The following is a 24731-nucleotide window of genomic DNA, read 5'->3' on the forward strand; positions in this document are numbered from 1 at the left end:
ATTTTGAGAAAGTATCACTGCAACATCTAATCAAAACCTTAACAATTCTGATTAAATTTTAAATAAGCAGGCTTTATAATTTAAACTTCACTTCTGTAGTTTATCAGCATGTTAGAAACTAATTATCAGGCATCAATTATTTTCTGTTTAACTAAGAGTTTTATGACAAAGAAGCCCACTCCTAAAAAATTTAAAAACAACAGAGCATGCCAGAGCATTCACTAAGACAGATGCAACTACATTTCACAAGCCAGGAAATGATTAAGGAACAAACTTAACAAAAATAAATCAATGAAATAGAGGAGAAAACAAAGCTGTACCTAGATCCAAGTTTATATCTGTCAACATGCACAGTAAGAAAAGATGCACATATCTCCAGAGCTCACTGCAGGATGAGGGTTGATGGGTCTCTATAGCAGACATTAAACACCATCTAAAGCAGCCATTGTTTAAAATAAAACTTTCTCCTACCATCACAGCTGCTTATATGCAGTGTCCTTAAAACTACTTTAAATGTATCTTGCAAAACACAGACATATGAAAGACACCTTGTAATAAATATTCTTCAGGATCTTTGGCATTAATCAATATGTGGTGTTACAGCAAATAAAATGATGTGAAAAGTTAGAAAAGATTATAAACATTTGAAAGAAAATAGAAAATTGTATTAGGAAAAAAATACAATAGTTAAGAATATAACCATTAAAAAGTTTCTTTAAAAAACTATTGATGTTGTACTAAAAGTTCCTTTTTCTTTTGTTATTTTTGAAAGTTTTGCTTGTTTTATTGAACAAACCTTAGGGTTACTATTAAAATGAGGGAAGTGAGCTGTAGGTGCTTTAACGTAAGTCATTATTCCCACATAAATTAATCATGGAAATAAAGAAGCTGAAAACTTTGCATTCCAGTCTGCATCCATCTTCCATCACAAAAAGATCAAATGTGATCTTGACTTTCTGCTTCCATGCCCGAGTGTGTTAAGAGATTGTATTAGCATGAGGATACCTCCAGCCTTGATGAATCATTCTGTTTCAAGCAGGCCTAAAAAGGAAACAAGCATTCAGCTATACAGCAGATATTATGTCAAAATTGCTTTTTTTTTAGTTTCAACAAAGGTTCCAATTTAAGAAAAGGAGATGAAATAGCATAAAATATTTTATAAATGTCAAATTCATTTTAAATGAGAGAGAACAATAGGCAAAATTAATTTTAATCTCAAATAGAAAAGGTATTTCCATTTTGGTATATCAATCAGCTGTGACATAATAGATATAAATGACTCTGTTCTGCGCCTTTTCCAGCTTCTCATCACAGGTATGCTGGAAAACTTGTCTAAGATGATGAAAACTTGTAAGTAACGTAAGAAGGTTGATTAAATATTGAAATTAGGTAGTGGAAGACAGGGATGTGCATTGAAATCCCCCTGGAGGTGAACAAAAACACTGCGCTGGTGAGAGTTTGGGGCGCGCTGAGACGCAGAGGATCTTTTTCTCCAGCCCAGCAGAGATCTACTGGAAAACGATGATAACAACCAGAAGGCTGTGCGCTTCTGTGAAGATTGGGCACCCTAACTTTTTGCTTAACTCGTTTTACTGAGAACTGACCTCGCTTGAGTTCCTCTGGCAGACGGACATATGCGCACGGTGCCACAGAAAAACCACCCCTATCCACATGGGCTGATCTGTCTCACTTTATAATCTGTACTATTATTCTCTGCAGGCTCTCACCGTAGACCGACAGTAGAGGAAAACTCCGATGGAAAACCATGCAGCACTTTGAACCCATGGAGACATGGCGCAAAGACTCCTCACATCTGCAAATAGAGTCAGCGCTAGATTCGCCTTCATATTTACTTTGTCCCTATCCTGTGCGTATCTATGCTATAATATCATTTTTTATCGCGGCACACTCATGACAAGCCAGGGTTACGAAGGGAAGCGCTGCCCGCCGAGCAAAAACGCTGGAGGGAAGAAACTTCTTGGGAAACTGGACAATTGTGCTTCCCTGGATGTCAGGTCGGCTTTTCAGCAGCGAGGATCGAGTGATCCCAGGGATCAGAGTAAAACCTCGTCTTCGCCTCGCGCTGAGGTGAATTTGAAAAACATAACTGTTGCGCAGAAATACGGTAACAAGAAGCTACCCAATGCATTGATAGTAGGCGTAAAGAAAGGGGGAACCAGGGCGGTTCTGGAGTTCATCCGGATACATCCAGATGTTCGCGCACTCGGAACAGAGCCACACTTTTTTGACAGAAACTATGACAGAGGACTGGACTGGTACAGGTGAGGGAAATGTGTTTTATTTTCTCTCTTCTTACGAGGTATAATGATCTGAAGCAGATATTTAAAATCCCAAAGGCTTCATTTAGGAAAAACAAACTTGAAAGGTTTCCTGATATAATTAAATGGCTCTCCACTCTGACACTCATGCAACCCCTTTAAGTGTCTCCTGCTTAACTCTACACTGACTAAGTTTCATGTCACGTTATAGATTACATTGTGGATGTCAGTGGTTTTTCAGCAGATCTTGGTTTCCCCAATTATCATCTGACTTCTAATATATCAAACCCGTGCCCCACCTAAACTATGAAGTTATTCACTGAATTTTGGGTTTAGCTGTTGAGTGGATGGATGGATGGATGGAAGGATTTGCACCTTTTGCACTCAGTTTGCAATCGATTTATAACTATATCTTATTTATGTATCTATGAAATTAAGTGAAATAAGTTAAATCCTGTTGATTTTTTTTTTAATACTAGAACTTTAAAACATATCCACAGAGAAAGGCCTCAGGCTGGAATTAAAACCACTTCTCCATGCAATGTTACAAACTACATCACCAGCCAGGTTCCTTCTACTGATGCTTCAACCTTATAAATGCTTTCTATACAGTTAGATAATTAAATCATTTCAAACCTAGCCCTGTTCTCTTGTTGCAAGGTTATTTGGCTAGGAATAGCCAGCAAAGCTATGAGTCCCTGGAACACATTGCAATGAGAAAAAAATCTGTTGGGAAATTATATGAATGATTTTTGTGTAGGATTTACTATTAGCAAATAAAGTGGGATTTACCCATCCTATTCTAGCTCATTGAATTTTATGGACTGCATTTACCATAAATAAAAAAAGTTATTAGAATATATATATATATTTTTTTTTTACTACATGTGTAATATGTGAGTGATCAATAATAATTGAAACAAACTTTTCAATATCTTAATTTTCTAAGACACACAGTTTTTGAAAATGCAGAAAACATAAATATCAAATGTTGAACATAACTAATATGGCAAAAAGAACAAGTTTATAGTTAAAAATTAAATTTTTCTATCAATGATTTGTTAATAGTATCAACTGTTGTACTTTTTTTTCTAAGTGAGAATTTAATGTAAATCATGAATTAAGGTTTGATCAGAAAATAATTTTAAAAAACTGTTAACAGTACAATAGATATGTTTTATACATACTGTATTAGCTATTATAAACTAACCTTGCCAGCCATACTGACTTACATTGTGTACACTGCATATCAGTCTGGATACGAGCATGCACAGGTGAGTCCAGCAGAACTAATGTGTTTAAAGGCGGAACTCACAGTGTCAGCAGAAAAAAAGTTTAGAACCAGTTAAATACCTATAGATGTGATGTAAAGTTTCAAAGCTCTGATAGTTTCTTTTTGTTGAAATTTGAAAATCCTATCCAGCTCTTTTGGAACATCAATAAAACATTGCTCTATTGTAGTTCTAATCTTGACTGTTATGCTTACAGAAAATGACTGCTGCATTATTGGCCCACATCCTGCGCTCTGATTGGTCTGGTCAGTTTAAAACATGGGAGTATTGAGCCTTACCGGAAAAAATTGCGCCCTGTATCAGCCCATCTAGCAGGGCAGTTAGTTATGAAAGTTCCTTTATAAAAGTAAGGTTGTAGTAGTCATGCTTTTGCAAGAAAATCTCAGGGAAACATACATGTGCATATTAAGTACAGAAACAATACATTTTATATGCTAATATCAAGAAATGTTGGTCTTCGTGCAATCAAATGATTTACCCACCAGCCAAAATAAGATGATGCTCTGTCATGTTCATATTCTTTAAGAAAATGTTGCTATTTTGGTATGAATCTTAACTTTGTGTCAGAGCAATAGACCAAAGAAGTGTTATGAACGTGAACTAAAAATATGATGAACTTAGATTAATTTAGACATTCAACGTTTCTGGCGTTTTTTTATTGTCAGCATTTTTATTTTCATTACACTGTCACAAGTCGAGAGCAATGAAATGAACTCTCTGCATTTAACCCATCCCCTTGGGGAGCAGTGGGATGCCATTGTATGGCGCCCGGGGAGCAGTGTGGGGGTTAAGGGTCTTGCTCAGGGAGCCAGAGTGGCAGTGTTACAGCTGCAGTGTGTTTCTGCCCTTTTCCTTGCAGGGTTCTGGAGGCAGGCCTTCTGCAGGTGTTCTGTTTTGCCCTAATTGGTTCTCATCTGCTTTAAAAGCTGTCATAAAAGCAGCAGACAGGAGGCTTCTCCCTCTTTCCTCCTCAGAACCCCATTTGGTTTGGTTTGTATCCTATGGTTGGGTTTTGTTAGGTTTGTTTGCATTTGCTTATTTCTGTTTAGTTATGGGTTTTGCATTAATCCATTTTTGATTTTCCATTTTATTCATCCCTTTTTTCAGGTTTTGTTTCTTTAGTATAATTTAATAAATTCAATTTTCAGTTAATAAGAAAATCCTTCTGTGGTCTCCTGTAAAGTTACCCCCACCAAACGAGCCTGGTGGATGTAACAGGCAGTCTGTGGGAGTGGGGCTTGAATTCAGAACCTCAGGATTTCAACGCCCTAACCACTAGGCCGCCACACCCCAAAGCAGGCATTAGCATGAAGCGTCTTGCCTTAGGACCCACACTGGCAGCTTATTCCCCCCCAGCTGCGATACTAACCCAGGCTTCCAGCCAGCCACTTGTTTGATTCAAAGCTAAATCTTTTATTGCACCTGCAGTTCTATTCACAATGTATTTGTTTAAAATGATTTAGTATCAGGAACATAGTTGTACCATATTGAAATAAGAAACCCGATAGTGATGACTACAGGTATAACAAAACATATGCAAAACAAAACTTAAACTCTAAAGTGTAACTTAAAGTACCATACATTTTTGTACTTACCCAAAAATCCAACCATCATCAGAGCCTATTAGTTAGCCCCTGTTGACTATAGGAAGAATGTGTTTAATCACGTTTTATGTGTATGGTGATACCATACACATATAGACGAATTTAATGAGGCTTAAATTCCCTTTTAATGACATTTCTTAATCGTTTTAGCCATAACATTATTCTAGGTAGTCTAGGTCATTTGTATTTTCCATTAGTTTTTTTGTTTGTTTTTTTTTGTTGCTTCTCATTCCTAAAACAGAGGATGTACAAACTAAAGAACAATTGTGTTTGCAGAGAGGACTATCAGCCCTGACCTTGTCTCCATCAAGGAGTTTTACAGGGTCACGTAAAGGACAGCAGAGTCTCTGTGGACCCCACTCATCCTGGACGCAACCTGTGTAGGCTTTTACCTTCAGGCCAGCACTATAGACTGCTTTTTAAAAAATAAATAGCCACCATATAGACTGATCCTTCCTACAGGCTGTCCGTGAGTGAGTCCTTTCAGCTTCTCTCTTCAGGGGTGGTCACAGCAAGTCATCACTACTTGCACAATGTCTAATGAAAACAACAGACGTCTTAAGCCCAAGTAGCTATAGTTTATTTACTCTAAAACATAGCACAATTATATCGCGATAAAGCAAATCTTATTTTACATTTGTTTAACTCCCATCTTTCTGTTTTCCTTTCTTGCTTTAGACAGTATAGTGTGTACATGCTGTTCATTTTATCCTCAATTTCCCCTTGTTTAAACACTTAAAGCTTTAAGCATGTGAAACTCATATTTAAATCTTCTTAAGCATGTCCCATGTATGTTGGGCAACAGCTTTTAAACAAATACAAAATATTTCAGTACTTGTAAAAGGATGTAAATAGCATGATCTCTAAAAGATTCTGTAACACCTTACAGATGCAAAATTCTTATATTCTTTGTTTAATTTCCTCTCCCCCCCAAAATTGATTGTAATCACAATAATGAGGTTAGGCAGGAGTGTTCCTTAAGAGCTTGAGTCCCAACTCTATTATTAGGACTGACTTTACAGTCACACACATACTGGATAGCTTTAAATATTATTACATGCATGGGTTTTACTACTGTATATCTGAATTAGCACAATTCTTGTGGTGGGGATTGAGAAACAGATGATGCTTTATAATTTGGCCTTTATGATACAAATTTAGTATCATGTTAACCTTGTCTAACAAAAAGCAAAGTAAATTGTTGGATTTCTGTGTCAGTCCAAAAACACCATTACATCCTAAACAGGTGATACACTTGTTACACAGTTGCTTTTGTGGCTGGGCTGACACTACAGAAAACAAAGGTTAGAGTCAATTTTAATTTCTTGCCCTTAAGAGGTTTTAAATTAATCAAGAAAGAAAAATAAAATACCAACAAAGGAATTATCAAAAGATAAATCTGTATTATAGAGTGGGACATTGTGGTCACCTCATATAAAGGCAAAAAAATTATAGCTTTTATCAAACCTTAATCCATTCTCTGCTTCAGGGGGAATTGTGTAGAACTACTCTTTCAGTCATGATTTGTGATACACAGGGACCAAATCACATCTTTTGTTAAAAGATGAGAATTTGTCTACTTTAAAAAATTGACAGCTTGTTAATATGCAAAACAACACTGAATATTAGGTTTTTTTGTAAAATCCCTATTGCGTTCAAAATGTTTTTTGTTCCGTTTGACTTATTTTTTGTTTTATTCCTATTGGAGTCCACCACTCCCTCTTATAAGCCAGGTTTGTTTTATGTTTTTATGGATTTAGTTAAAAGTAAATCAATATAAAAAAATATGATCAGTTATTAAACCACTGTTCAATTAATTTATCAGTCATACATCTGTCACTTGTAGCAGAGAGATATCTTTTTAAGGAATTTGTTGAAAAGTTAATACATATTCTCTTTAGTAGGACATAAAATAATATGAAATGGAACTGCTGTTCATCTGCCTGGCTGTGTGTTTCCTGGACGGGGCCGCCTTTTACAGTTGCCTTTCGTATCTCTGCTTCTGTCTCCTTAAACCCCATTCGGCCTCAGCAGATGGCCGCTCACACTGAGCCTGGTTCTGCTGGAGGTTTCTTCCTGTTAAAAGAGAGTTTTTCCTCTCCACTATCGCTACAAGCATGCTTAGTGTGAGGAATTGCATTCGAGTCAATGAGTCGATGCAATCAGCTGGTTTTCCTTAGATAGAAAACTTTTGAGTCAATTTGACTGTATGATCTGGTGAACTGTAAAGTGCCTTGAGATGACATGTGTTGTGAATTGGTGCTATAGAAATAAACTGAATTGAATTGAACTACTGGACCTTAGCCTTACTGGGAAAAAAAATATTAAATCAACTATTGGACCTAGAAAAGAACAAAAATGCACTTTCCTTGCGGGGCAGAACAAATGACAGCCTGTTGCTAAATGTGTTTGGATCATGTTGGCCTAGGGCTGGACAATAAGTAAATATCTACATATATCATTACAATAATATTCAATAACCGTGACATTTTCAAATTTAAGTATACGTTGCATTCTTTGATTGCAGCATTTCTTACTACCTCTGGGTTTTTTGCAGTTTTCTGTTGTTTGTTTTTTTGTCTTTCATCGTCCAGCTATATGTTGGCTCTGTGTCTGGATGGACAGGCTTGTGGGAGGTTTGCTCGGGGTTCACCCAGGTTAAGACAGTGTACGGTCCTTTTCTCAGCTGGTGGCTTGCTCTTTTCTACTTCGGCTAAGGGGATCACTTCCCTGGTTTGGGGATAGTTGCTCCTATGGGATATCACTGCCTGGATCTGTAAGTAAAGTTTGTGTGGTGGGGTTGGGGGTGTACTGCTTCCAGCATGAGGATAGGAACGTGATGGAATGTGGGGCCTATATCTATTAAATAAACCATATAGTTAGCTGCGACTGCCACTAAATACCTATTGCATCAAATATCATTGTGTCATTTTAGTGATGTTATAAAAGCATTGGTCTTGTACCTGACATACCCTTTGTTATTGGTTTTTTTTCTCTCTCTCATTCCAGGTGTAAAAACAGACTCCTAGGATTGTATCTTCTTTTAATAATGGCTTAGTACAATGTTGCTATTTATTATGCACAATTTTACAACAAACATACTGCAAATTGGTATTTCTTTTGAAATTAGTGTAGCTTCAAAACATTTTTTATTCAACATTTATTTGTAGACTGACAAATGGAAGCTTATAAGAATTATACTACAAGGAGTATTTGTTAACTGAATTTTACATTGTAAGATGGATATTGTGTTTAAAAAGCATGCATCAAATATTCATGTGTAAACCTAAAAACCTTGTAAAATCGTAGCAGGTTAATATCCACTTAAATATAATTGTATCTCATGCTCAACATTTTTCTGTTGAAATTGTTTAGGTCCCAATTGTTTTAACTGTTAGCCTTCCACCACTCTAAAATTTTAAACTCTTGACCAAGTTTTATTCAGACAAAAAGGGAATTTGACTTCAGTTTTCCATTCATCACATCATATAACACAGTCCAAACTACTAACCACAATTTGTAAAAACTGTTTTGTAGGGGTAAAATGATGACAAGGGGTACTATGTATTTGTTTAAGATAAAGGAAGACAGCGTTTGCAAAAAGCTTCTTTGTTTACCCACAGAAGCTGAATACCTTGGCCATGAGATTATCCATTTGGTTCAGCAGAGGAAGCCTGAGTCAGCTGGTATTTTCCATTAGCCCTTTGTACTGTAGCATCCAAATGTCTAAAAAGCCTATGACCGGGATGTGTTTAATTGTCAGAGATTTTACTTGCCCTTTTCTGTCTCTAAACCTGTACAGGTTGTGGATAGAAGAAAATGGCAGTTTCTAATAATCGTCTTATTATTCATTTCTTTTAGCTTAGACATGCCCTATTTTGTATTTTTTATTTTTCTGTGAATGTTGATGGTTCTTGAGTGGTAGAAGCCTCACTCACTGCTCCCAGACATAAACATGATTGGTGAACTACTGAGAGGCAGAGGTTGGATGTTTAGATTGATAATGTTGAAGGTTGTGATGCACTCCATAATCACAATGCCATAGGTGGTCGTGGTGCAGGATAACATGTAAACCCAAGCTAACTGCAGGCTCTGTCAATATGTGTCTGTGTGCATGTGGTTAGTGAAAGCAGGGGGTCTGGAAGGACAGATATTCTCCTTTAGATGCTTCAGTGGCAGATGCTCAAAGGAGTTAATGACCACAGACATCAGAGCTACAAAGCAACAGCTTAACTTTTATCTTTTAGTGCCTGCTATTCTTGCTAAGATTTAACTTAACTTAATAAATCATTATATCCTTATTTAAGGCTCAGACATTTTTCTGGATGATTTCCATATCAGTGTCTCCCTAAAATGATGATAGATGACAAAATATAACTGCATTTTATACTGGAACAGTGAACAAAACTGCTACAGTTCCTAAAAAGTTTAAGAACTGTACAAGAACCACATCCATATAACAAAGGTCCTACGCAATGCTCATCTCCTATGTCTGTTGTTTTTTTTGTTTGTTTTTTTAAGTCCACTAATTACTAGCCTGATAAACCAGACTAAATGTGAGATTAAATGTGTAATTTAGTCTGGCCCTGATGAATGAGACATCGGAAGATTGTTGATGAGAACAACCCGTTGTCTTTCAAAACATGTCTGTGCCTATTGGAACGCTCTGACCAATAAGCGTAACTGACTGTGATGTAGTAAGCGTAGAGCGTAGAGCCTCTACCTGCTCAAGTTTCAACGAAAACCCCAAGTCTAACCCTTCCAAAACTGATTCCAAAGCTGAGTCAAATAAGAACTGTTCATTAGTTGTTGCCATCTTCCTTGTTGTGCTTTCTCCAGAGTCGTGCAGCTTTGTTGTCACGCCCTGAAAACCCTGCCCGCTTTGGATCTGGAATTTCAAAATACATCTCTGCGTTGTGATTGGCCCGCCAGTTCTAGGGCCTGGGCATTGATCGAGGCTAGACCACTCGCAGGCATGATTTTGATTTTGGCCGATTGCGGGTGGGGCTAGTTTACTAGGCTAACTAATTCCTGTAATGAACATGTCTCTAAAGAGCACTTGGAGTATCATTGCTGTTGCAGTCATCAATCTGAGCTTTGTTATTAGGGAGAAAAAAAACACCTTAGTCTTTATCAACAACAACAAGATTGGTAGTCTCAATTCAAGCAGCATGTATTAATCATTGAAAGAAGTCTGGCTGCCTTTCCAAAACACCTCACACAGTAAAACAGCATCTCAGACATCAGTAAGACAAGCCTTACAAGCCTGTTCTAGCAGGTACGGGAGCCTGAGTGCATACTTTAGTGCAATATAGAAAACAAAACAAGCTCATGTACAGGTTTTAAAATGGAGGAGAAGAGGCATAGATGGGAAAATAATTTTTCCACCATCAAGCGGTGTGAGTCTGTGCATGGTTATATTTTACACATACTCACTCAATATGTGTCTGGTGCAGGCTAAATTCTTACAAACTATTCTGTGTGGTGTGTTCCCACAGCTCAGTCTCTCTGCTTGCATGGCTCTGTCTTGTCTTTGCTCTCTGCCTGCTCCTTACTCTCTCAACATCAACTATTTATTGTGCTGTTTCTGGGCTTGTATTTTTTATTTTTTTAACGTACGTAGAACACAGCATCTGCCAATCGCAGAAAGGTCTTCTTCATCCAGTCATAGTATCCTTTGCAAATACTTTCTTGAGGTGGATAAAAACATCCAATCACAACCAGCAAATGAAAATCAAAATGAAGAATTAAGAAAATGCAAGAGAGCATGATAAACACAATAAATATTTAGTTGGGCATAAAAATACATTTAGTTGAATTGTTTGAGTCAAGTCATATTGTCTAGTGATGCAAATAACAGACAATCTACAAGACTGTGTTACACTGCCATGAAAAAAGGAACTCCTTTATAGAACCATAAAGTTATTTATTCAAATATAAAAACAAACAAAAAATTGAGAAAGCATGTTCATTTTGTCTTGGATCTACCATATTTAACCCTTAATTGATCTTGAAAAAAATTGCAATCATTAGGTTGAGTATCATTTTGTAACCCTATTTATAAATCTAGTCAGAGCAGTCAAAAATGTAGTTTAAAACTCTTAACTTTATTTGTTTTTGATAAATATTTTGATAAGTGACGCACAACTGATTTTTTGGGAACTCTTTAAGATTTTATTTTTCTTAAAACACATTTCCCTCCTGTTTTTATTTTTCTGACTGCCAATGTTCAACTTTTTAAGTGTCGACCACATGATGGGCAGAATGTGACCATATGCTTTTTGCAGATGTAATCCTTGCATTTTATACATGTGGTGCTAGTTTTGCTATCCTCTCGAGGGTAGCAAAGCAATACGATTGATAGATTGAAAGGATTGTTTATTTTTACCTGTATCCACAGGATCTATTGCATTGAGCTGGCCTGGGTTGATTTGAGTCCTCTTAAATTCTCTGGATTTTGGGAGTGATACCCGGTTTACCCAGTTTTTCTTTGAAAATTGGATGTCAGTACAATTTTTTAGTATTCCATTGCTGGTTGATTTCAGTCCACAGGACATCGGCATTTTAAGCAGACAAATTAAGAATATAGAAAACAACCAAGGCAGCCTGCACTGGCAGCTGTATGTTGCTCTGACATTGTCCAAATTGTCAACTCCCACTTTGGTGGCGTTTTTTGCCTACGTTTGTGCTCAGAGATGTATCTGTGTGCATTGTGCTCATTAGAAGTCATTCTTGTTTCGCTTTGGGAAGTATGAAACGGCGGTTACGTTCTCAGTGAAAATAAGTACTGAGGAATGCAGAGATCTTTTCTGCATCTTCTAACTTTCATTAGCATATTTGTTTTGATTGTTCTGATAGCTTTCTCTTCTGTAGCTTATCCCCAAAGTGGTAGGATTTTTAAAAAGTTGTTGCATGTAATGTTATGGCCTTCAGCCCTTGATGTTGCCTGATGTTCGCCCTGATGCTTCAGGAAACTTTCCAGTGTACACTGGCATGTTCCACATTTAGCTAGATTTTGCATCACAGGTTGACTTACTTGTCCTAGAACACACGTTTAAGTCTTATTTTATTGCCTCTTGCCACTGTCCTATTATTTAAATTAAAAAGGACGATTTTAAATATGTTATGATGCTATTCCTTTATCAAAATCATACACAAAGTGGTATTTGATTGATTCATGCATGCTTGAGTGATTCTAATGACTTCTGCTCTCTGAGCATCAGCCCCTCCCTGACGAATGGCCAGGACAGGTATAGCTGCCATTACCCGAGCCTCCTCCGGTAAGCACCTGCTTTGAATGTGGTGCGTCTGCTGTGTGAACAACATGCTCACCTCTCCAATAAGGAAGCAGTCATGTGAGGCAGACCATGATGAAAGTTGGATTTTATAGCATCTAACCTGCACAGAGACAGCAGATGTTCTTTTTCACTAGTGTCTTAGTTATAGAAATATGTTTCAGCAGCTTCAAGAAGTCTGTGGTTTTATTCAACCCTCCTAAAGAGGAGCCTGATTGCCAACTCTGTGTTACAATAGCTACATTTACATGTGCAAAATTTCCCGATCTGATCTAAAAATTTGTTGATTGGAAATTCCAAACCTCTGTTTACTAAAAAAATGATCCAATCCCGATGTGTGTATACATTTACCAAGCGTTCGCTCAGGGTAAATAATTTGATTATGCGAGGAACTGTCTAATAGAAGAAAAAAATGCCTGTTTTGTTAACAACAACATTCATCCTGAACTTAAGCTACTCGTTGTGCCCACCAATCAGGTCTGTTGATGTAGTTTTTTTCACAATGGACCTTTGTCGTATCTTTGTATGCATACTTTTGATTTTGGTGGTAATTTTTGTTAAATGAATTGCTCTACAGTACCTATTGCTAATGCGAGAAAAACATCATGCTGATGTTGCACATATGCACAGTGGAGATTATTTTCCTCCAAAGATTGGAAGGCGTTTGTACATGGACGGCAATCAGAGCGGCGATCGTAGAAAACCTCTCTCTTTTGAATGAAATTTCCAATTGGACTGAACTGGATTAAAATATTGAGACTGGCATGTTTACCTGAAACATTTCTTTTTTTGATCAGGCCTTTAATCCAATTATTTTTGTCCATGTAAACACAGCTTAGGTTGATAAAAACAGCTAACTAAGGCTTACTTTTATCATTTTTGTTTAGTCTGAATTCCTCAGTAAAAACAAAGGGTCATTAAACTTAGATTGCCTCAAATACTGTACACAGATGGTATCGTACATATATTTGTGGATTCATATGCTGGCAAAAAAAAAGGCATCATCTGCATATATCATAGAAACTTGGCATCTATGAATAAGAACTGAACTGATTATATCAGACAGCGATGGGAAAAGGAAGCAAATGTAACAATTTTATCTAAGGCCAGGATACTGATCCGGAGGAACACTCTGTCTACCACAACTTCCTTAATATGGCGCGAGTTCTGCTGAAATAATCTAATCAAATTTTTTTATTACACCGCATTACATAGCAGAGATTAAAGCTGGGTGGGAAAGTCTCGGCGTCTCTGGTGAAAGTGCTGTCACCATAACCTGGTTCCTGATAAGCGTATGAAATATTCACTGAAGTATATTAAACTGGATGTTTAAGGGGTTGCAGTAAAAATATAATACTTTTTAACTGACCAAATGCTAAATGAAATGATTTAGCAAATACTTAAGCATTTCAAACTCTCTTGTTTAAAATGTAAGCCAGGAAAGAAAAGGAAATCCAATTTTTACAGGGATGGGGGAAAGGTTTATTCGGACCTTACATTAATGTTGGAACATTATAAATCTTTCAATGTTTTGATTATATTTTGATTAGTTATGATTAATTGTATGATTTCCTCTTTTTCCTAGTTCAATTGAAAAAATTCAGATGAAATATTGGACAAAGTGCTACAGAAATGCTTCTCAAATTTTGCTTCTTTAACACATTTTAGCCATCATCTTCCAAATCCTAAGTGCAATTATTGTCATCAGTTAAAATAAACAAATCTGTTATAATTTTCAGATTAAATACTGTAAATACATATGTCAGGCAAAACCTACAAACTGGAACACCAAATTAACTCTCCCAGAGTTTGAGTGTACTGTCCAGTTGTTCTGCACAGTCTGTCTTGTTACATTAAACATGTGACAGACCATTTAGGCTCAGAAGAAAAATGGTCCAGTGTTCATTACCATGGCTCCTGAAGAGGACACACGCTTGGCCTCATTTATTTTGTGTGCGAGTTTTCACACAGTGATAAAGGACCTGATGAAAAAGACATTCCTCTGCCACCAATTTCACTACTCTTTTTCCTCCACTTCTTCCATTCCCTGCAGAATGATAAAGATCAAACAAAAATACATTGGTGTACACCATCAAGACTTAAAAGGGCATCTCAGCTCTATTGATCACAGAGAAGTATAGAGCACTTGCAGTTACTTCTCAGAGAAGTGCTGAAATTGTATGAGAGGCTGCAGCTACAAATATTCCCGACGTCCACATTAATTGGCTTGGGGAACAGTAGCATCAGAAGGCTGATGAGGATAGAAAGCTGGATGGTTCTCATTTAACACAGAAAACTATACATTACACAATGAATGGTGGTGAGATATAACTGCATTATTAACAAGCTGTCTATACTTCATTGCAGTTTTCAACATGCACTTGATACTTTTAATCACCAGAAAATGTCTGTTTAAGAGATTTCCCCAAAGATTCAAGTCCAGGACCTGGTGCTCATCATTCAGTTCAAGTACCTTTTTAGGGCATCTTGAGTTTAACTATTCACTGATCAAACTTAATTGGGAACTCTTGAAATCAGATATTTTAACAAGAAGTTTTCACTTTCTGTAACATTTGACTTTTTGTATGGTGCTTATGATGGTTAGCCAGCTGAATTGTATATTTTTCAAACCAGTTTTTTTTTTGGTAATTTATGAATACCCCCCCCCTCAAAAAAAACATAAAGAACAAACAAAAGAAAAACCTTAATGTTTAATGTCAAAATGTTTGAATGCAATTGCACCACAGTTAAATCTAGCAATATGAGACAGGGGCCCTCTCCATGATTTTAACCTTGGATCACACTTTCTTTCCCTTTTTTTCTTAAACCTTAGTTGATCTCTCAGCCCATAAGGTGCATTTATGGTTTACATTGACTAATATTTTAAATAAGAGACACTTGATTAACCAATGACTAATTATATGAGTTCAAGGGCACAATAATTTATTGACATGTAGTTATAACTGGTTTCCACCAAATGGTTAACAGCCCAACTGGGTGGAAACCTCTGTTGAAATAAAATCTAGGGTCACTGAAGACCTTTGGAATAACAATTTAAGTTTTGCTAAAAAAAAATCTATTGGAGATAACTTAAGCATTTTGATCATGCTGGAGGTGCTTTATGATAAGGTTCTGTTGGAGGTAGCCGTCAAAAGATGACTACTTCAAGCAGGAGTTAGACATGGTCTGCAACAGTACTGGTAAACTATATAATTTAAGGAAAGCTTAAGTGGTCCTCAGAGACAAAGTTGTGCAAAGACGTTATCCCCTACACTATTCCTGAGGCACTGCCATCTTAAACCATTGATGCATAGATAAATGGGTGGATTCATACTTTAATGTTTTCTATGGAAAATTCTGAATGTTGAACTTATGAAGCCAAGCTCTTTATTCCTTTTCTGTTATTGCCTTATTTTTCTGAACCTGTGCAAACTGTAGTCTCAGCCTGTTCTTAGCTGGCTGTATTTGCATCCAGTGTTGTCATCCATCTACAATAAGGTTTTGCTATAATTAAGTTAATCATGAAGCAAATATGATTTTTCCAGTTGAGCCATTGACTTGCACAAAAAGTAATAAGCTTAATTTTAGCTTCTTTTCATTACATTTTGATGTATGCTGGGGAAGACACTTAAGAAAATACAAACATTTGTAGGAAATAAGAAATGTGTTGTGACTTTATAGCAGGAATAGAAACTGTTGGTTGAGTGAAGAGGCAGAAGCACTAAAGATGCAATTTAGGAAAAAAAAATGGTAACAAAGATTGGTTTCACCTGTTTAAAAGTTAATTTTATTATTTTGTATTTGAATGTGGAGAAATTCAAGAGTGGTAATGTCCCAATGATACAATAGGTATTAATGCATCTTTATCCATTAGACAGTATTGCTTAGAGATGATCTCAAGCTGTTTCTGCTCACAAAAACATAAACAGAAATATTCTAACAGGCATTGTCTTTGAGGCATGAACTATTTAGCCATTCCCAGCTCCCTTTAAAATATCTCTAGCTTGTTAACTAACCCCTTTTGGGCAAAACCAGTGTCTGTCTACTGACCAAGGGTTTGTTCCTGCTCTGCCTCATCGTTTTTCTTTCTTTTGTGCTTTTTCACCATTTGAGAGTGAAAATGTTCTAAAGATATGCAATTTGTCTGCTTTCCATTTATAAATATCCTTGACTGTCACATTGCTGGAAGCTTTACTATACAACCTGAAAGAGCTGTGGATGCTTATTATTATCATTGACTGAGGTCATCACAGCATTAGAATTAATCTTATTAAAAATATGGTAGTGAAATATAAGTTTACTACAAAATGATGCTATTCATTTTTTCATCCAGGGGAATTCTTGTAAAAGCCGTTATTATCAAAAATGGTGAAAATTCGAAGAAAGAGCACCAGCATTTATTGGTGAAGGTTTTCAAATCACATTGCCTGTCATATTGTCTCTATTTTTGTGTCTGGATATTTTGCCTTGCCACTTTTTAATTTGACAGCTCAGTTCAATTGAACGTGTAATTGCCTACAAAGAGCAAGTGTCAGTCATTTCCATTTGTCGGCCAAACCAGAGTAACTGTTGTTTTAAGAAACATAACAGTCCTTAGTTGAAATGACAGCCATTAAATAGGATCCTGCCCGAGGTAGGTTTTTAACATTTATTTATATCTTTGTGGTTCTCCAACGCTGCATTATCACACTTTATATCCTTCCGATTTATGTATTGACTAAGAAGATCTTTGAGGACAAAAGAACCTTACAGCATCAGACTCATTCGGTCTGCTATTCTCAGCCAATTTGTCTCCAATTAAATTAGAAAAATAGATGTGAGGCTCTTATGATGCTCAATTGCTATGCACCTCTGTTCCTCACTGAGCTCAAATGGGCCAAAGATTGCTGTAATCACCTGGACTGCTGGACTGTTAACACTTAATAGACTTTGGGAGGTGGCAGGTTTCTGTTGATGTTGATTAATGATCAGATTTCACATGTGTAATCAAAGTGAGTGATAGTTTAATAATGGAGCCACCTCAGCAGTGAAGATTTATCCTGTCATTTCAGAAGAAAGGACAATGTCATTTTTAGGAAGTACTGTGCCACAGACATCATGAGTATCACACACCACAAGAACATTTTGTCTGCTCTGTGGATCTGTGTAATAGATGGCTGCTGTTGATAAGTTTGGACAGCAGGTTGTCCATCTGAGTTTAATACTACCTTTTCATAGTACTTCATAATAAACAATTTGGACTACCTTGATTAAGAATGAAACTAAAAAAAATCAAGCACATTTAATTACTGTCAAACTCAATAATGATTATGAAAATACTATAAAGCAGGATTTTTAAGTTAATAAAATATTACTTCAATGTTGTATAATAGTTTGAAGTGCTTTCATTTTAAGTTGTAGTTTTTAAATTCAAGTTCAGGGTGTATGTGGGCGTGTGTGTGTGTGGGCGTGTTTTTTTTAGATGATGGGGACCCTTTTCAATAAAACCTAACATAACGTAGGGACCGAGTGCTCGAGTGGTGACCAATGTCTGGTCCCAATTGGTAAAAATGCTGTTTTAGTGTTTAGGGGTAAGGTTTGAATTTGCTTATGTTGGGGTTATGGTTAAGTATTAAAATGTAATGGTTAGGGTTAGAGTAAGGGTCGTGGTTAGGCTGTAGAAATGGTTTAGAAATGAATAGAAGTAAATGTTTCACTATCCCAGTCCCCACTGGGATAGTGAAACATGCTGGGATGTGTGTGTGTGGATGAGTGAATGACTGAATGTAGTATAAAGCACTTTGGTCAAGTCTCCTGACTTGAAAAAGTGCTATATAAGTACAGGCCATTTACCATTATACTGTATTTCTACTAAGGAGTCTGCACTGTTTTTAAGAGGTGGATGGTTTCAGCCAGACAAACTTATCTGATGTGAAATCAGCAGTTTACTTCCTTATTTAACTCTGCCTTATCAATGCAGTACACATGTATCTTACCCTTTGAAAGCAGAATCAGAATCAGAAATACTTTAATAATCCCAGAGGGAAATTACTTGTATGTTCAAGTAATAAGAATATGTTCACCAAATATATAAAAGCCACAAAGGGTTTTTTTTCTTTTTTCTTTTCCTTTTTACCTGCTCAGCTATACTAGTGTAAACAATATGAATTAACTAGCAAGGAGAAAAAGCAAATTATACTCTTTTAACATATGTGTCCAACCACAAGTAACAAATACTAAAAAAAAAAAGTAGATATGTATTGCTTCTAAATCAGTATTTTTTCCTTTTTTATCTTGGTAAAAATCAAACAATTTGGAGTACATGGAAATACTTTTATATAATCAATCTTTAAGTTCTTAAAAGTTTGTTCTCTGTGATTAGATGTTGGAAATTTTCTCTATAACATGCTTTAATTTGAAATATTTTCTTAGACAGACACTATTTGCTACTAGCTGTACTTCTCTACTGTCAAATCCTTAACTGTTTTTCGTTCATTAGCAACAATAAATAGAGAAGTTAGCCATTGCAAAGAGGTATTTCTGTAACCAGACAACTACTGTAGCAGCTATTGATCTCGACTAGTGGGTAAGAATCTGTAGAGGTGACTAAGTTCCAAAGGTTGACACTTATACTTTTACATTTCCAGCAGCACATGGAGAGGATTAACAAGAGGTGGAAAAAAAGAGCAACAACAAAGAGAGGCAGAAATAAATTAGTAAGAATGAGGGTGACGGTGCTTGGTGAGAAAATACTACAGTGGTATATTAGATTAGAAAATATATTGGTGATTAAGAAACTAATAGGGCACCAAAATAATTTATTTTAGGGAGAAAATGTATGTTTTAAGTATGTTAAACGTTTCAGAAAATAAGACAGCAATAAGTGTACTTTTAAAAATAAGTGAAGGAAAAATGCAAAATTCAAGCAATAAACTTAACAAACTATTTGTTATTTAAATGAACAAATAAGCATAAAAGTGCAGAGATCAATGACAACTGTTAAAAATAAGGGAAAAGAACCCAGGATTTGTATTCCTTGGTTAATAGGAATCCCCAGGAACTCGTCATCATGCTTTTTCATTACATTGAAAGCGCCTCAACATTCAGCTTGAGGGAAACTGTACTACACCTTCAGTCAAGTGAGGTCCACTAATAACATTATTTAACCAACTATAAGTAAATCCTGTATTTTAAAATGCTTGAATAATTATTTGACATTTCGATTTTTTATGTGGCCAGAGTTGTAGCTTTATAACTGCATTATTTGCTCACAATAATTACTAAAATCTTATAAGAGTTACTTTTCTTTTATCATACAAGGAATAGATAAACCTCATATCTACAGCACAACCAGAACTGTCAATATTAAATAGAAGCTGTAGACAGTGGTGACGATGGAAGGACTTCAAACAGATCTTCATAAGCAAGTTGAAAATATAAAGCACTGCAGCTCTACACAACCCCTTCATCAGGCCCCAGGGAAGAAAGTATTTAGTGGAACCAAATTCCCAAGTAAATGAAATTACCTGTGCAAAAGTGGATTTATATATTTACATCTAATTAATCATTCAGTTATTAAATACATCTATTACTATTTTTTTTGCATTTTATGGCACACTAATTGAAATTTCAATACATTTTTTTAGCCAATTAGTTGTTATTAGTAATATTTGTTTTGTGAAGAAATATTAAATGTTTTCTTCAAACCCAAAAGAAAGACCATTGCCTTACTGTAACACATATTCCCCAGCTGTCCGTTTCATGATATTGCCATACCAATTCACTTCTTGCAAAAATAGACACCTATTTAGAAAGGCTGAACAAAGTCAAGCACCTCTCATAGCCAAAACAAAACACTGTAATTTTAAGAAGTAGGCATTAGATAAACAAAATTCAAAGCTCAGATTGAGCTCATGTTCTATGGTCCTTCTATCCATTGTATACATTGTGTTGTTGGTATTAGACTCAGTTGGTACTTTCTGTTCCTCTATGTTTACTTTTTAACATAGTTGCAGTTAAAGTACCAATTGCAGTGCTAAAGCATCATGCACAAATTAGCTTTCAGCCATGTTCTGTCTCTAGCAGAGGGTTTCATTTACTGTATCGAGCAGATCTTTCACACTTCAGTGCATTTTCCCAGACTGATTAAAATGTCAGGGCAAGGCCTCTAATACATCCTGACTTAAAGTTTGGCTGAGAATTGTGAGGAAGATTGTGAATTACCCCAAATAAATTTGCTGTTGATTCTGAGTGAGACGGGGGTAATCAATAGAGGCACTTCTCCGAAATTTCTGTTAATCAAGATGTGTGTCCGGCAACGTGAGTGTGAACAACTTTTTCCATTTGTCAAGGCAGGGAGATTTTCTCATTTCATTTCAAGTGTTTCTAACATGCATACACTTTTCTATCCCTTGGAGCTAGTCTAGAGGAATACCTATGTGGGTTTTCTAATTGATAACAATTATTATCTTCCAAGAGCAGCGAAACTTGGAGCATTAACAACCAACGAGTTTTATCTTTTCATTTCAGATACTATGTGCAGCGTTATTAAATTCTTCAGGCTATGCTGAAAAAAAAGTGCAAAGTAAATTTCTGATGGTTGATTTAGAAATCTGCCTCAGGTATAACATGTTCTCTAACTTATTCTAGTTATCTTAATAACCAGAAGACACACAATCTGCCGTGCATTGGAGTAATTTAACTCAAATGCACTCCAATGTTTTGGAACTACCATCAGACTGTGGTCTGAACGTTTCACCTTTGCGACTCGCCCTGCATACACAGAAGGACAACACAGAAGTCACACAGCAGCAGACTGTTTATGAAAGTAATAAAATATGTTGTTAACACATGTTATTTTGATCACATCATAAAATGAAGCTGTGCTGGAGAGGAGTCTGTATGAATTAATTTTAAGAACCTGGATTATAACAATGGGTGACCTGCGACATTAAAAATTAGCGGATACTCAATTAAGACGCTTATAGTAGATCTGTTTTGTGGTTTTTTTTACAGGAAAAGATTTTGAATTGGGCAATTCTGACTGAAACGACCACGTCCGATTTTGTTGTATGTGGGCAAAAAAATCAGATTGGATTACATGTGCCTGCAGTGTGAATGTAGCATAACATTTCAGTAATGAAACATGGAAAGTGTCACAAAAGACTGTACAGAACTAAGCCTGAGACTCTATGGTTATTTGATCGTACCCTCATCTCTCTTGTGGTTACAGTACACAAAACTAATCTGTTCAATATACAATTCTCAGGTGGAACATTGTTTTTGGAGGACTGTTTATCTAAAAAAATAAATAAATAAACAATAAATTAGTGGATTAGTCTTGGTTGGTTGGTACCTGATAATGTGGCCCTGATGTAATATATTGATGGCAACAGGTGAAGCCGGTGAGAGTTGATTGCAGAAAGGGTGGAGCTGAGCAGGTGTATGGAGTGAGTGATTGTTACAATATCTTGCAAAAATGTGTCCATTTCGCCTAATTTCTAAATTGACAAACAGTTTAGTAATTCACGGTTTATACATTTATTAGATTTTAAAAAATCTTATTTTTTCATGTTATAGTTGTATTTCAGTTGTTAGTCAATAGTTGAACAATAAATAAACAAATTTTCACCATCAAGTAAACAAGACTAGTGTTTACATAGTTACCAGTATTGTTCCAGTTCATCCTTAAAAATGTTATTCTTTCATTCTTGCCTTTGATTAGAGTAATGCATTATTAATAATTTAATAATTTTCAATTTATACATATTAACTGTATTAATAATCAAAGGTAAAACTGCATGGTAATTTTTCATTGACTGGAAATGTAATTTGGCCATTGCTAACATTCTTGTTTCCTCACTCCTGGTCTTTAGTCACATAAACTGGGATTTTTTTTATAGTATTTTTTTATATGGTGATTTTCTGAATATTTCTATGGCTTTATCAGTAGTAACATCAATATAAGTGTGCCTCCTCAAAGAATAAGTTTCTGGTGGAGGTGGAGATACTGGCAAGAAATAGTCAGCTAACATCTACTGACCGTAGTGGCCCGCAGGGAGAGGCTGAGGGTTGGGGTGGGTCAAACCCTCACACCTTGTACTGAACACATGGTATCGAACACATGCAGTTAATATATTTTTGTAAGCTGAGGAAAGATTCCTAAAGGCCTGGTTGTCCTTGGACAACAAGCAAGTATTGTTAGGCGAGGGTAATCCCAAAGGCTAAAGCTTGGGCCTGGGAGAAGTTTGGAAAAGATCACTGGGTGCAACTATCAGTCAGCCTCAAAGCGATTCTTAAAGCGATTCTTAAAAACAATTCCCCGGGGAAGCAGTGTTTCGTCAACACTTTTTAGTAGGAGAAGGAAGCGGCTAACCTGGATATTATATATATATATATATATATATATATATATATATATATATATATATATATATATATATATATAGTGACTCCATACCAGGAGAAACAGTGGTCAGTCCAGAACACAGGCCAGACAAGAGAAGAAATCGCAAGCTCCCATGCCTCTAGTAGAGGAACCACCCACCCCACCCAGGAGAACGAAGGGTGGGAGAGAAAGCATTTTTTCACACATGATTTCAATAAAACATCTCCATGTTTGTTGTTTCAATGCTTTTGTAAGCCACTGTAGGTGTCAACAAAAACTTGCAGAGCAACAAAAAAGTCCTACAGAATGGTACAACTACAGTGCTTAGTGATGTATGCAGCAGGAGGAGGCAGAATCCAAGTTTCATCAACATTTATTTGAAAAAAATATCACAGATAATTTTGTGTAAGTTAAAAAAATATATCTATATTTTTTGTGTCTCTTATATTTTAATTCATAAGCACATTTATGTAAATGTGAAACACCTGATTTACTGAAATTATTTGTATTCATCCATCCATCTTCTCCTACTTATTCTGTCAGGGTTGTGATGAGGCCGGTGCTTATATCTGGCAGTCTATGGGCGAGAAGCGGTCTGTCAGAGGGCAACACAGAGACACACAAAGACGTACAACCATGCACACACACTCACACCTAAGGAAAATTTAGAGATGCCAGTTAACCTAACAGTTATGGTTTTGGATTGTAGGAGGAAGCCTGAATACCCAGAGAGAACCCACGCATGCACTGCACACTGCGTGACTTTGCAGCCCTGAAATAACAAATATCAGTGTTATAAAACTTCATTTTATAACAAACATTTCAGAAATGTTCATAGAAATAGTAAATTTGGTAATGTGTTTATTGCTCCAGCTAGTTATTTGTTCAAAATGATAACAGTACAGAAATCAACATTCAAGACTCCTTATTCTGGTAGTGATGTAGAATGTTTATTGGGTCAAAATGTCTGACAATACAAGACCTTAAAGACACTTAAGGTGGCCAATATTTTTACATGCATATTTCACAATGCAGAGAACTGGTACATCAGCCAAAGTGTGATCTACTTTTGTTACATACAAAATGATTTTAGCTAGAAAGAGTTAAATGAAAATTGATAAAATTCCAGTAGGCATCTATCACATGAGATCAGGATTCAGTGAAGATGATCAACAAAAATCCTAAGGTCTAAGGTAGGAACTTTTGGGTAAGATAAGGCGGATACCCATCTGAGAGGTAGACACAAAAGATGGGTATTTCTGAAAGAATGCACAACGTTTGCACATAGATGTTGGGCGTATGTCACATATTGCTAAAGATCCATGAACATCATACCTTAAGGAACTGTGGGATCAAACACATACTTTGTCTTAATTCCAGTCTTTGACATACAGTATGTAGCATATTTTCCCATATATTATCCATATTCCTTCCATGTACTGTACAGGCATATTTCTGTATTGGATAGTGCAATATATCAATCCTTTTAGTACAGTGTCACAATACATTTAAAACCAGAGATGGCAAAAGTACTCACTTTCCGTACTTGAATAAAAGTACAGATACTTGTGTTAAAAAATACTCTGGTAAAAGTGGAAGTACTGATTAAACTTCTTTACTCAAGTAAAAGTAACAACGTACAGGCTTGTAAATTTACTTAAAGTATAAAAATAAAAGTAGAAACCACTTTTTTCATGCCGTTGCCAACATTTTAAATGGATGTCTGCCAATAGGACTAGATCTCCGTTGTGTTCATTTTCAATCATCTCGTCGTCCATGCTACTATGCTAACGCCACCGCCACCAAGCTGCAATGATTTGCCGCGAATGAATACCGCCGAATCTATCGATTCATCTTGTAGTGGTGCGTCAAATGCAACGTAGATTCCCATCCAA

General features: G+C 36.1%; 1 protein-coding gene across 1 annotated transcript in view; it reads left to right on the forward strand.

The window, feature by feature from the left end:
* The first annotated feature begins 1616 nt into the window (after window positions 1–1616).
* LOC107083071 (heparan sulfate glucosamine 3-O-sulfotransferase 2-like) overlaps window positions 1617–24731 on the forward strand; it is a 29520-nt gene continuing 6405 nt past the window's right edge. The window contains exon 1 of the mRNA XM_015372015.1: window positions 1617–2282. Within this exon, the coding sequence (XP_015227501.1) occupies window positions 1792–2282 (491 nt within the window). The 5' untranslated portion in view covers window positions 1617–1791. The remainder of the gene's footprint in view (window positions 2283–24731) is intronic.

The sequence above is a fragment of the Cyprinodon variegatus genome, unplaced genomic scaffold (assembly GCF_000732505.1).
Source record: "Cyprinodon variegatus isolate N-32 unplaced genomic scaffold, C_variegatus-1.0 Scaffold68, whole genome shotgun sequence".
Lineage (NCBI taxonomy): Eukaryota > Metazoa > Chordata > Actinopteri > Cyprinodontiformes > Cyprinodontidae > Cyprinodon > Cyprinodon variegatus.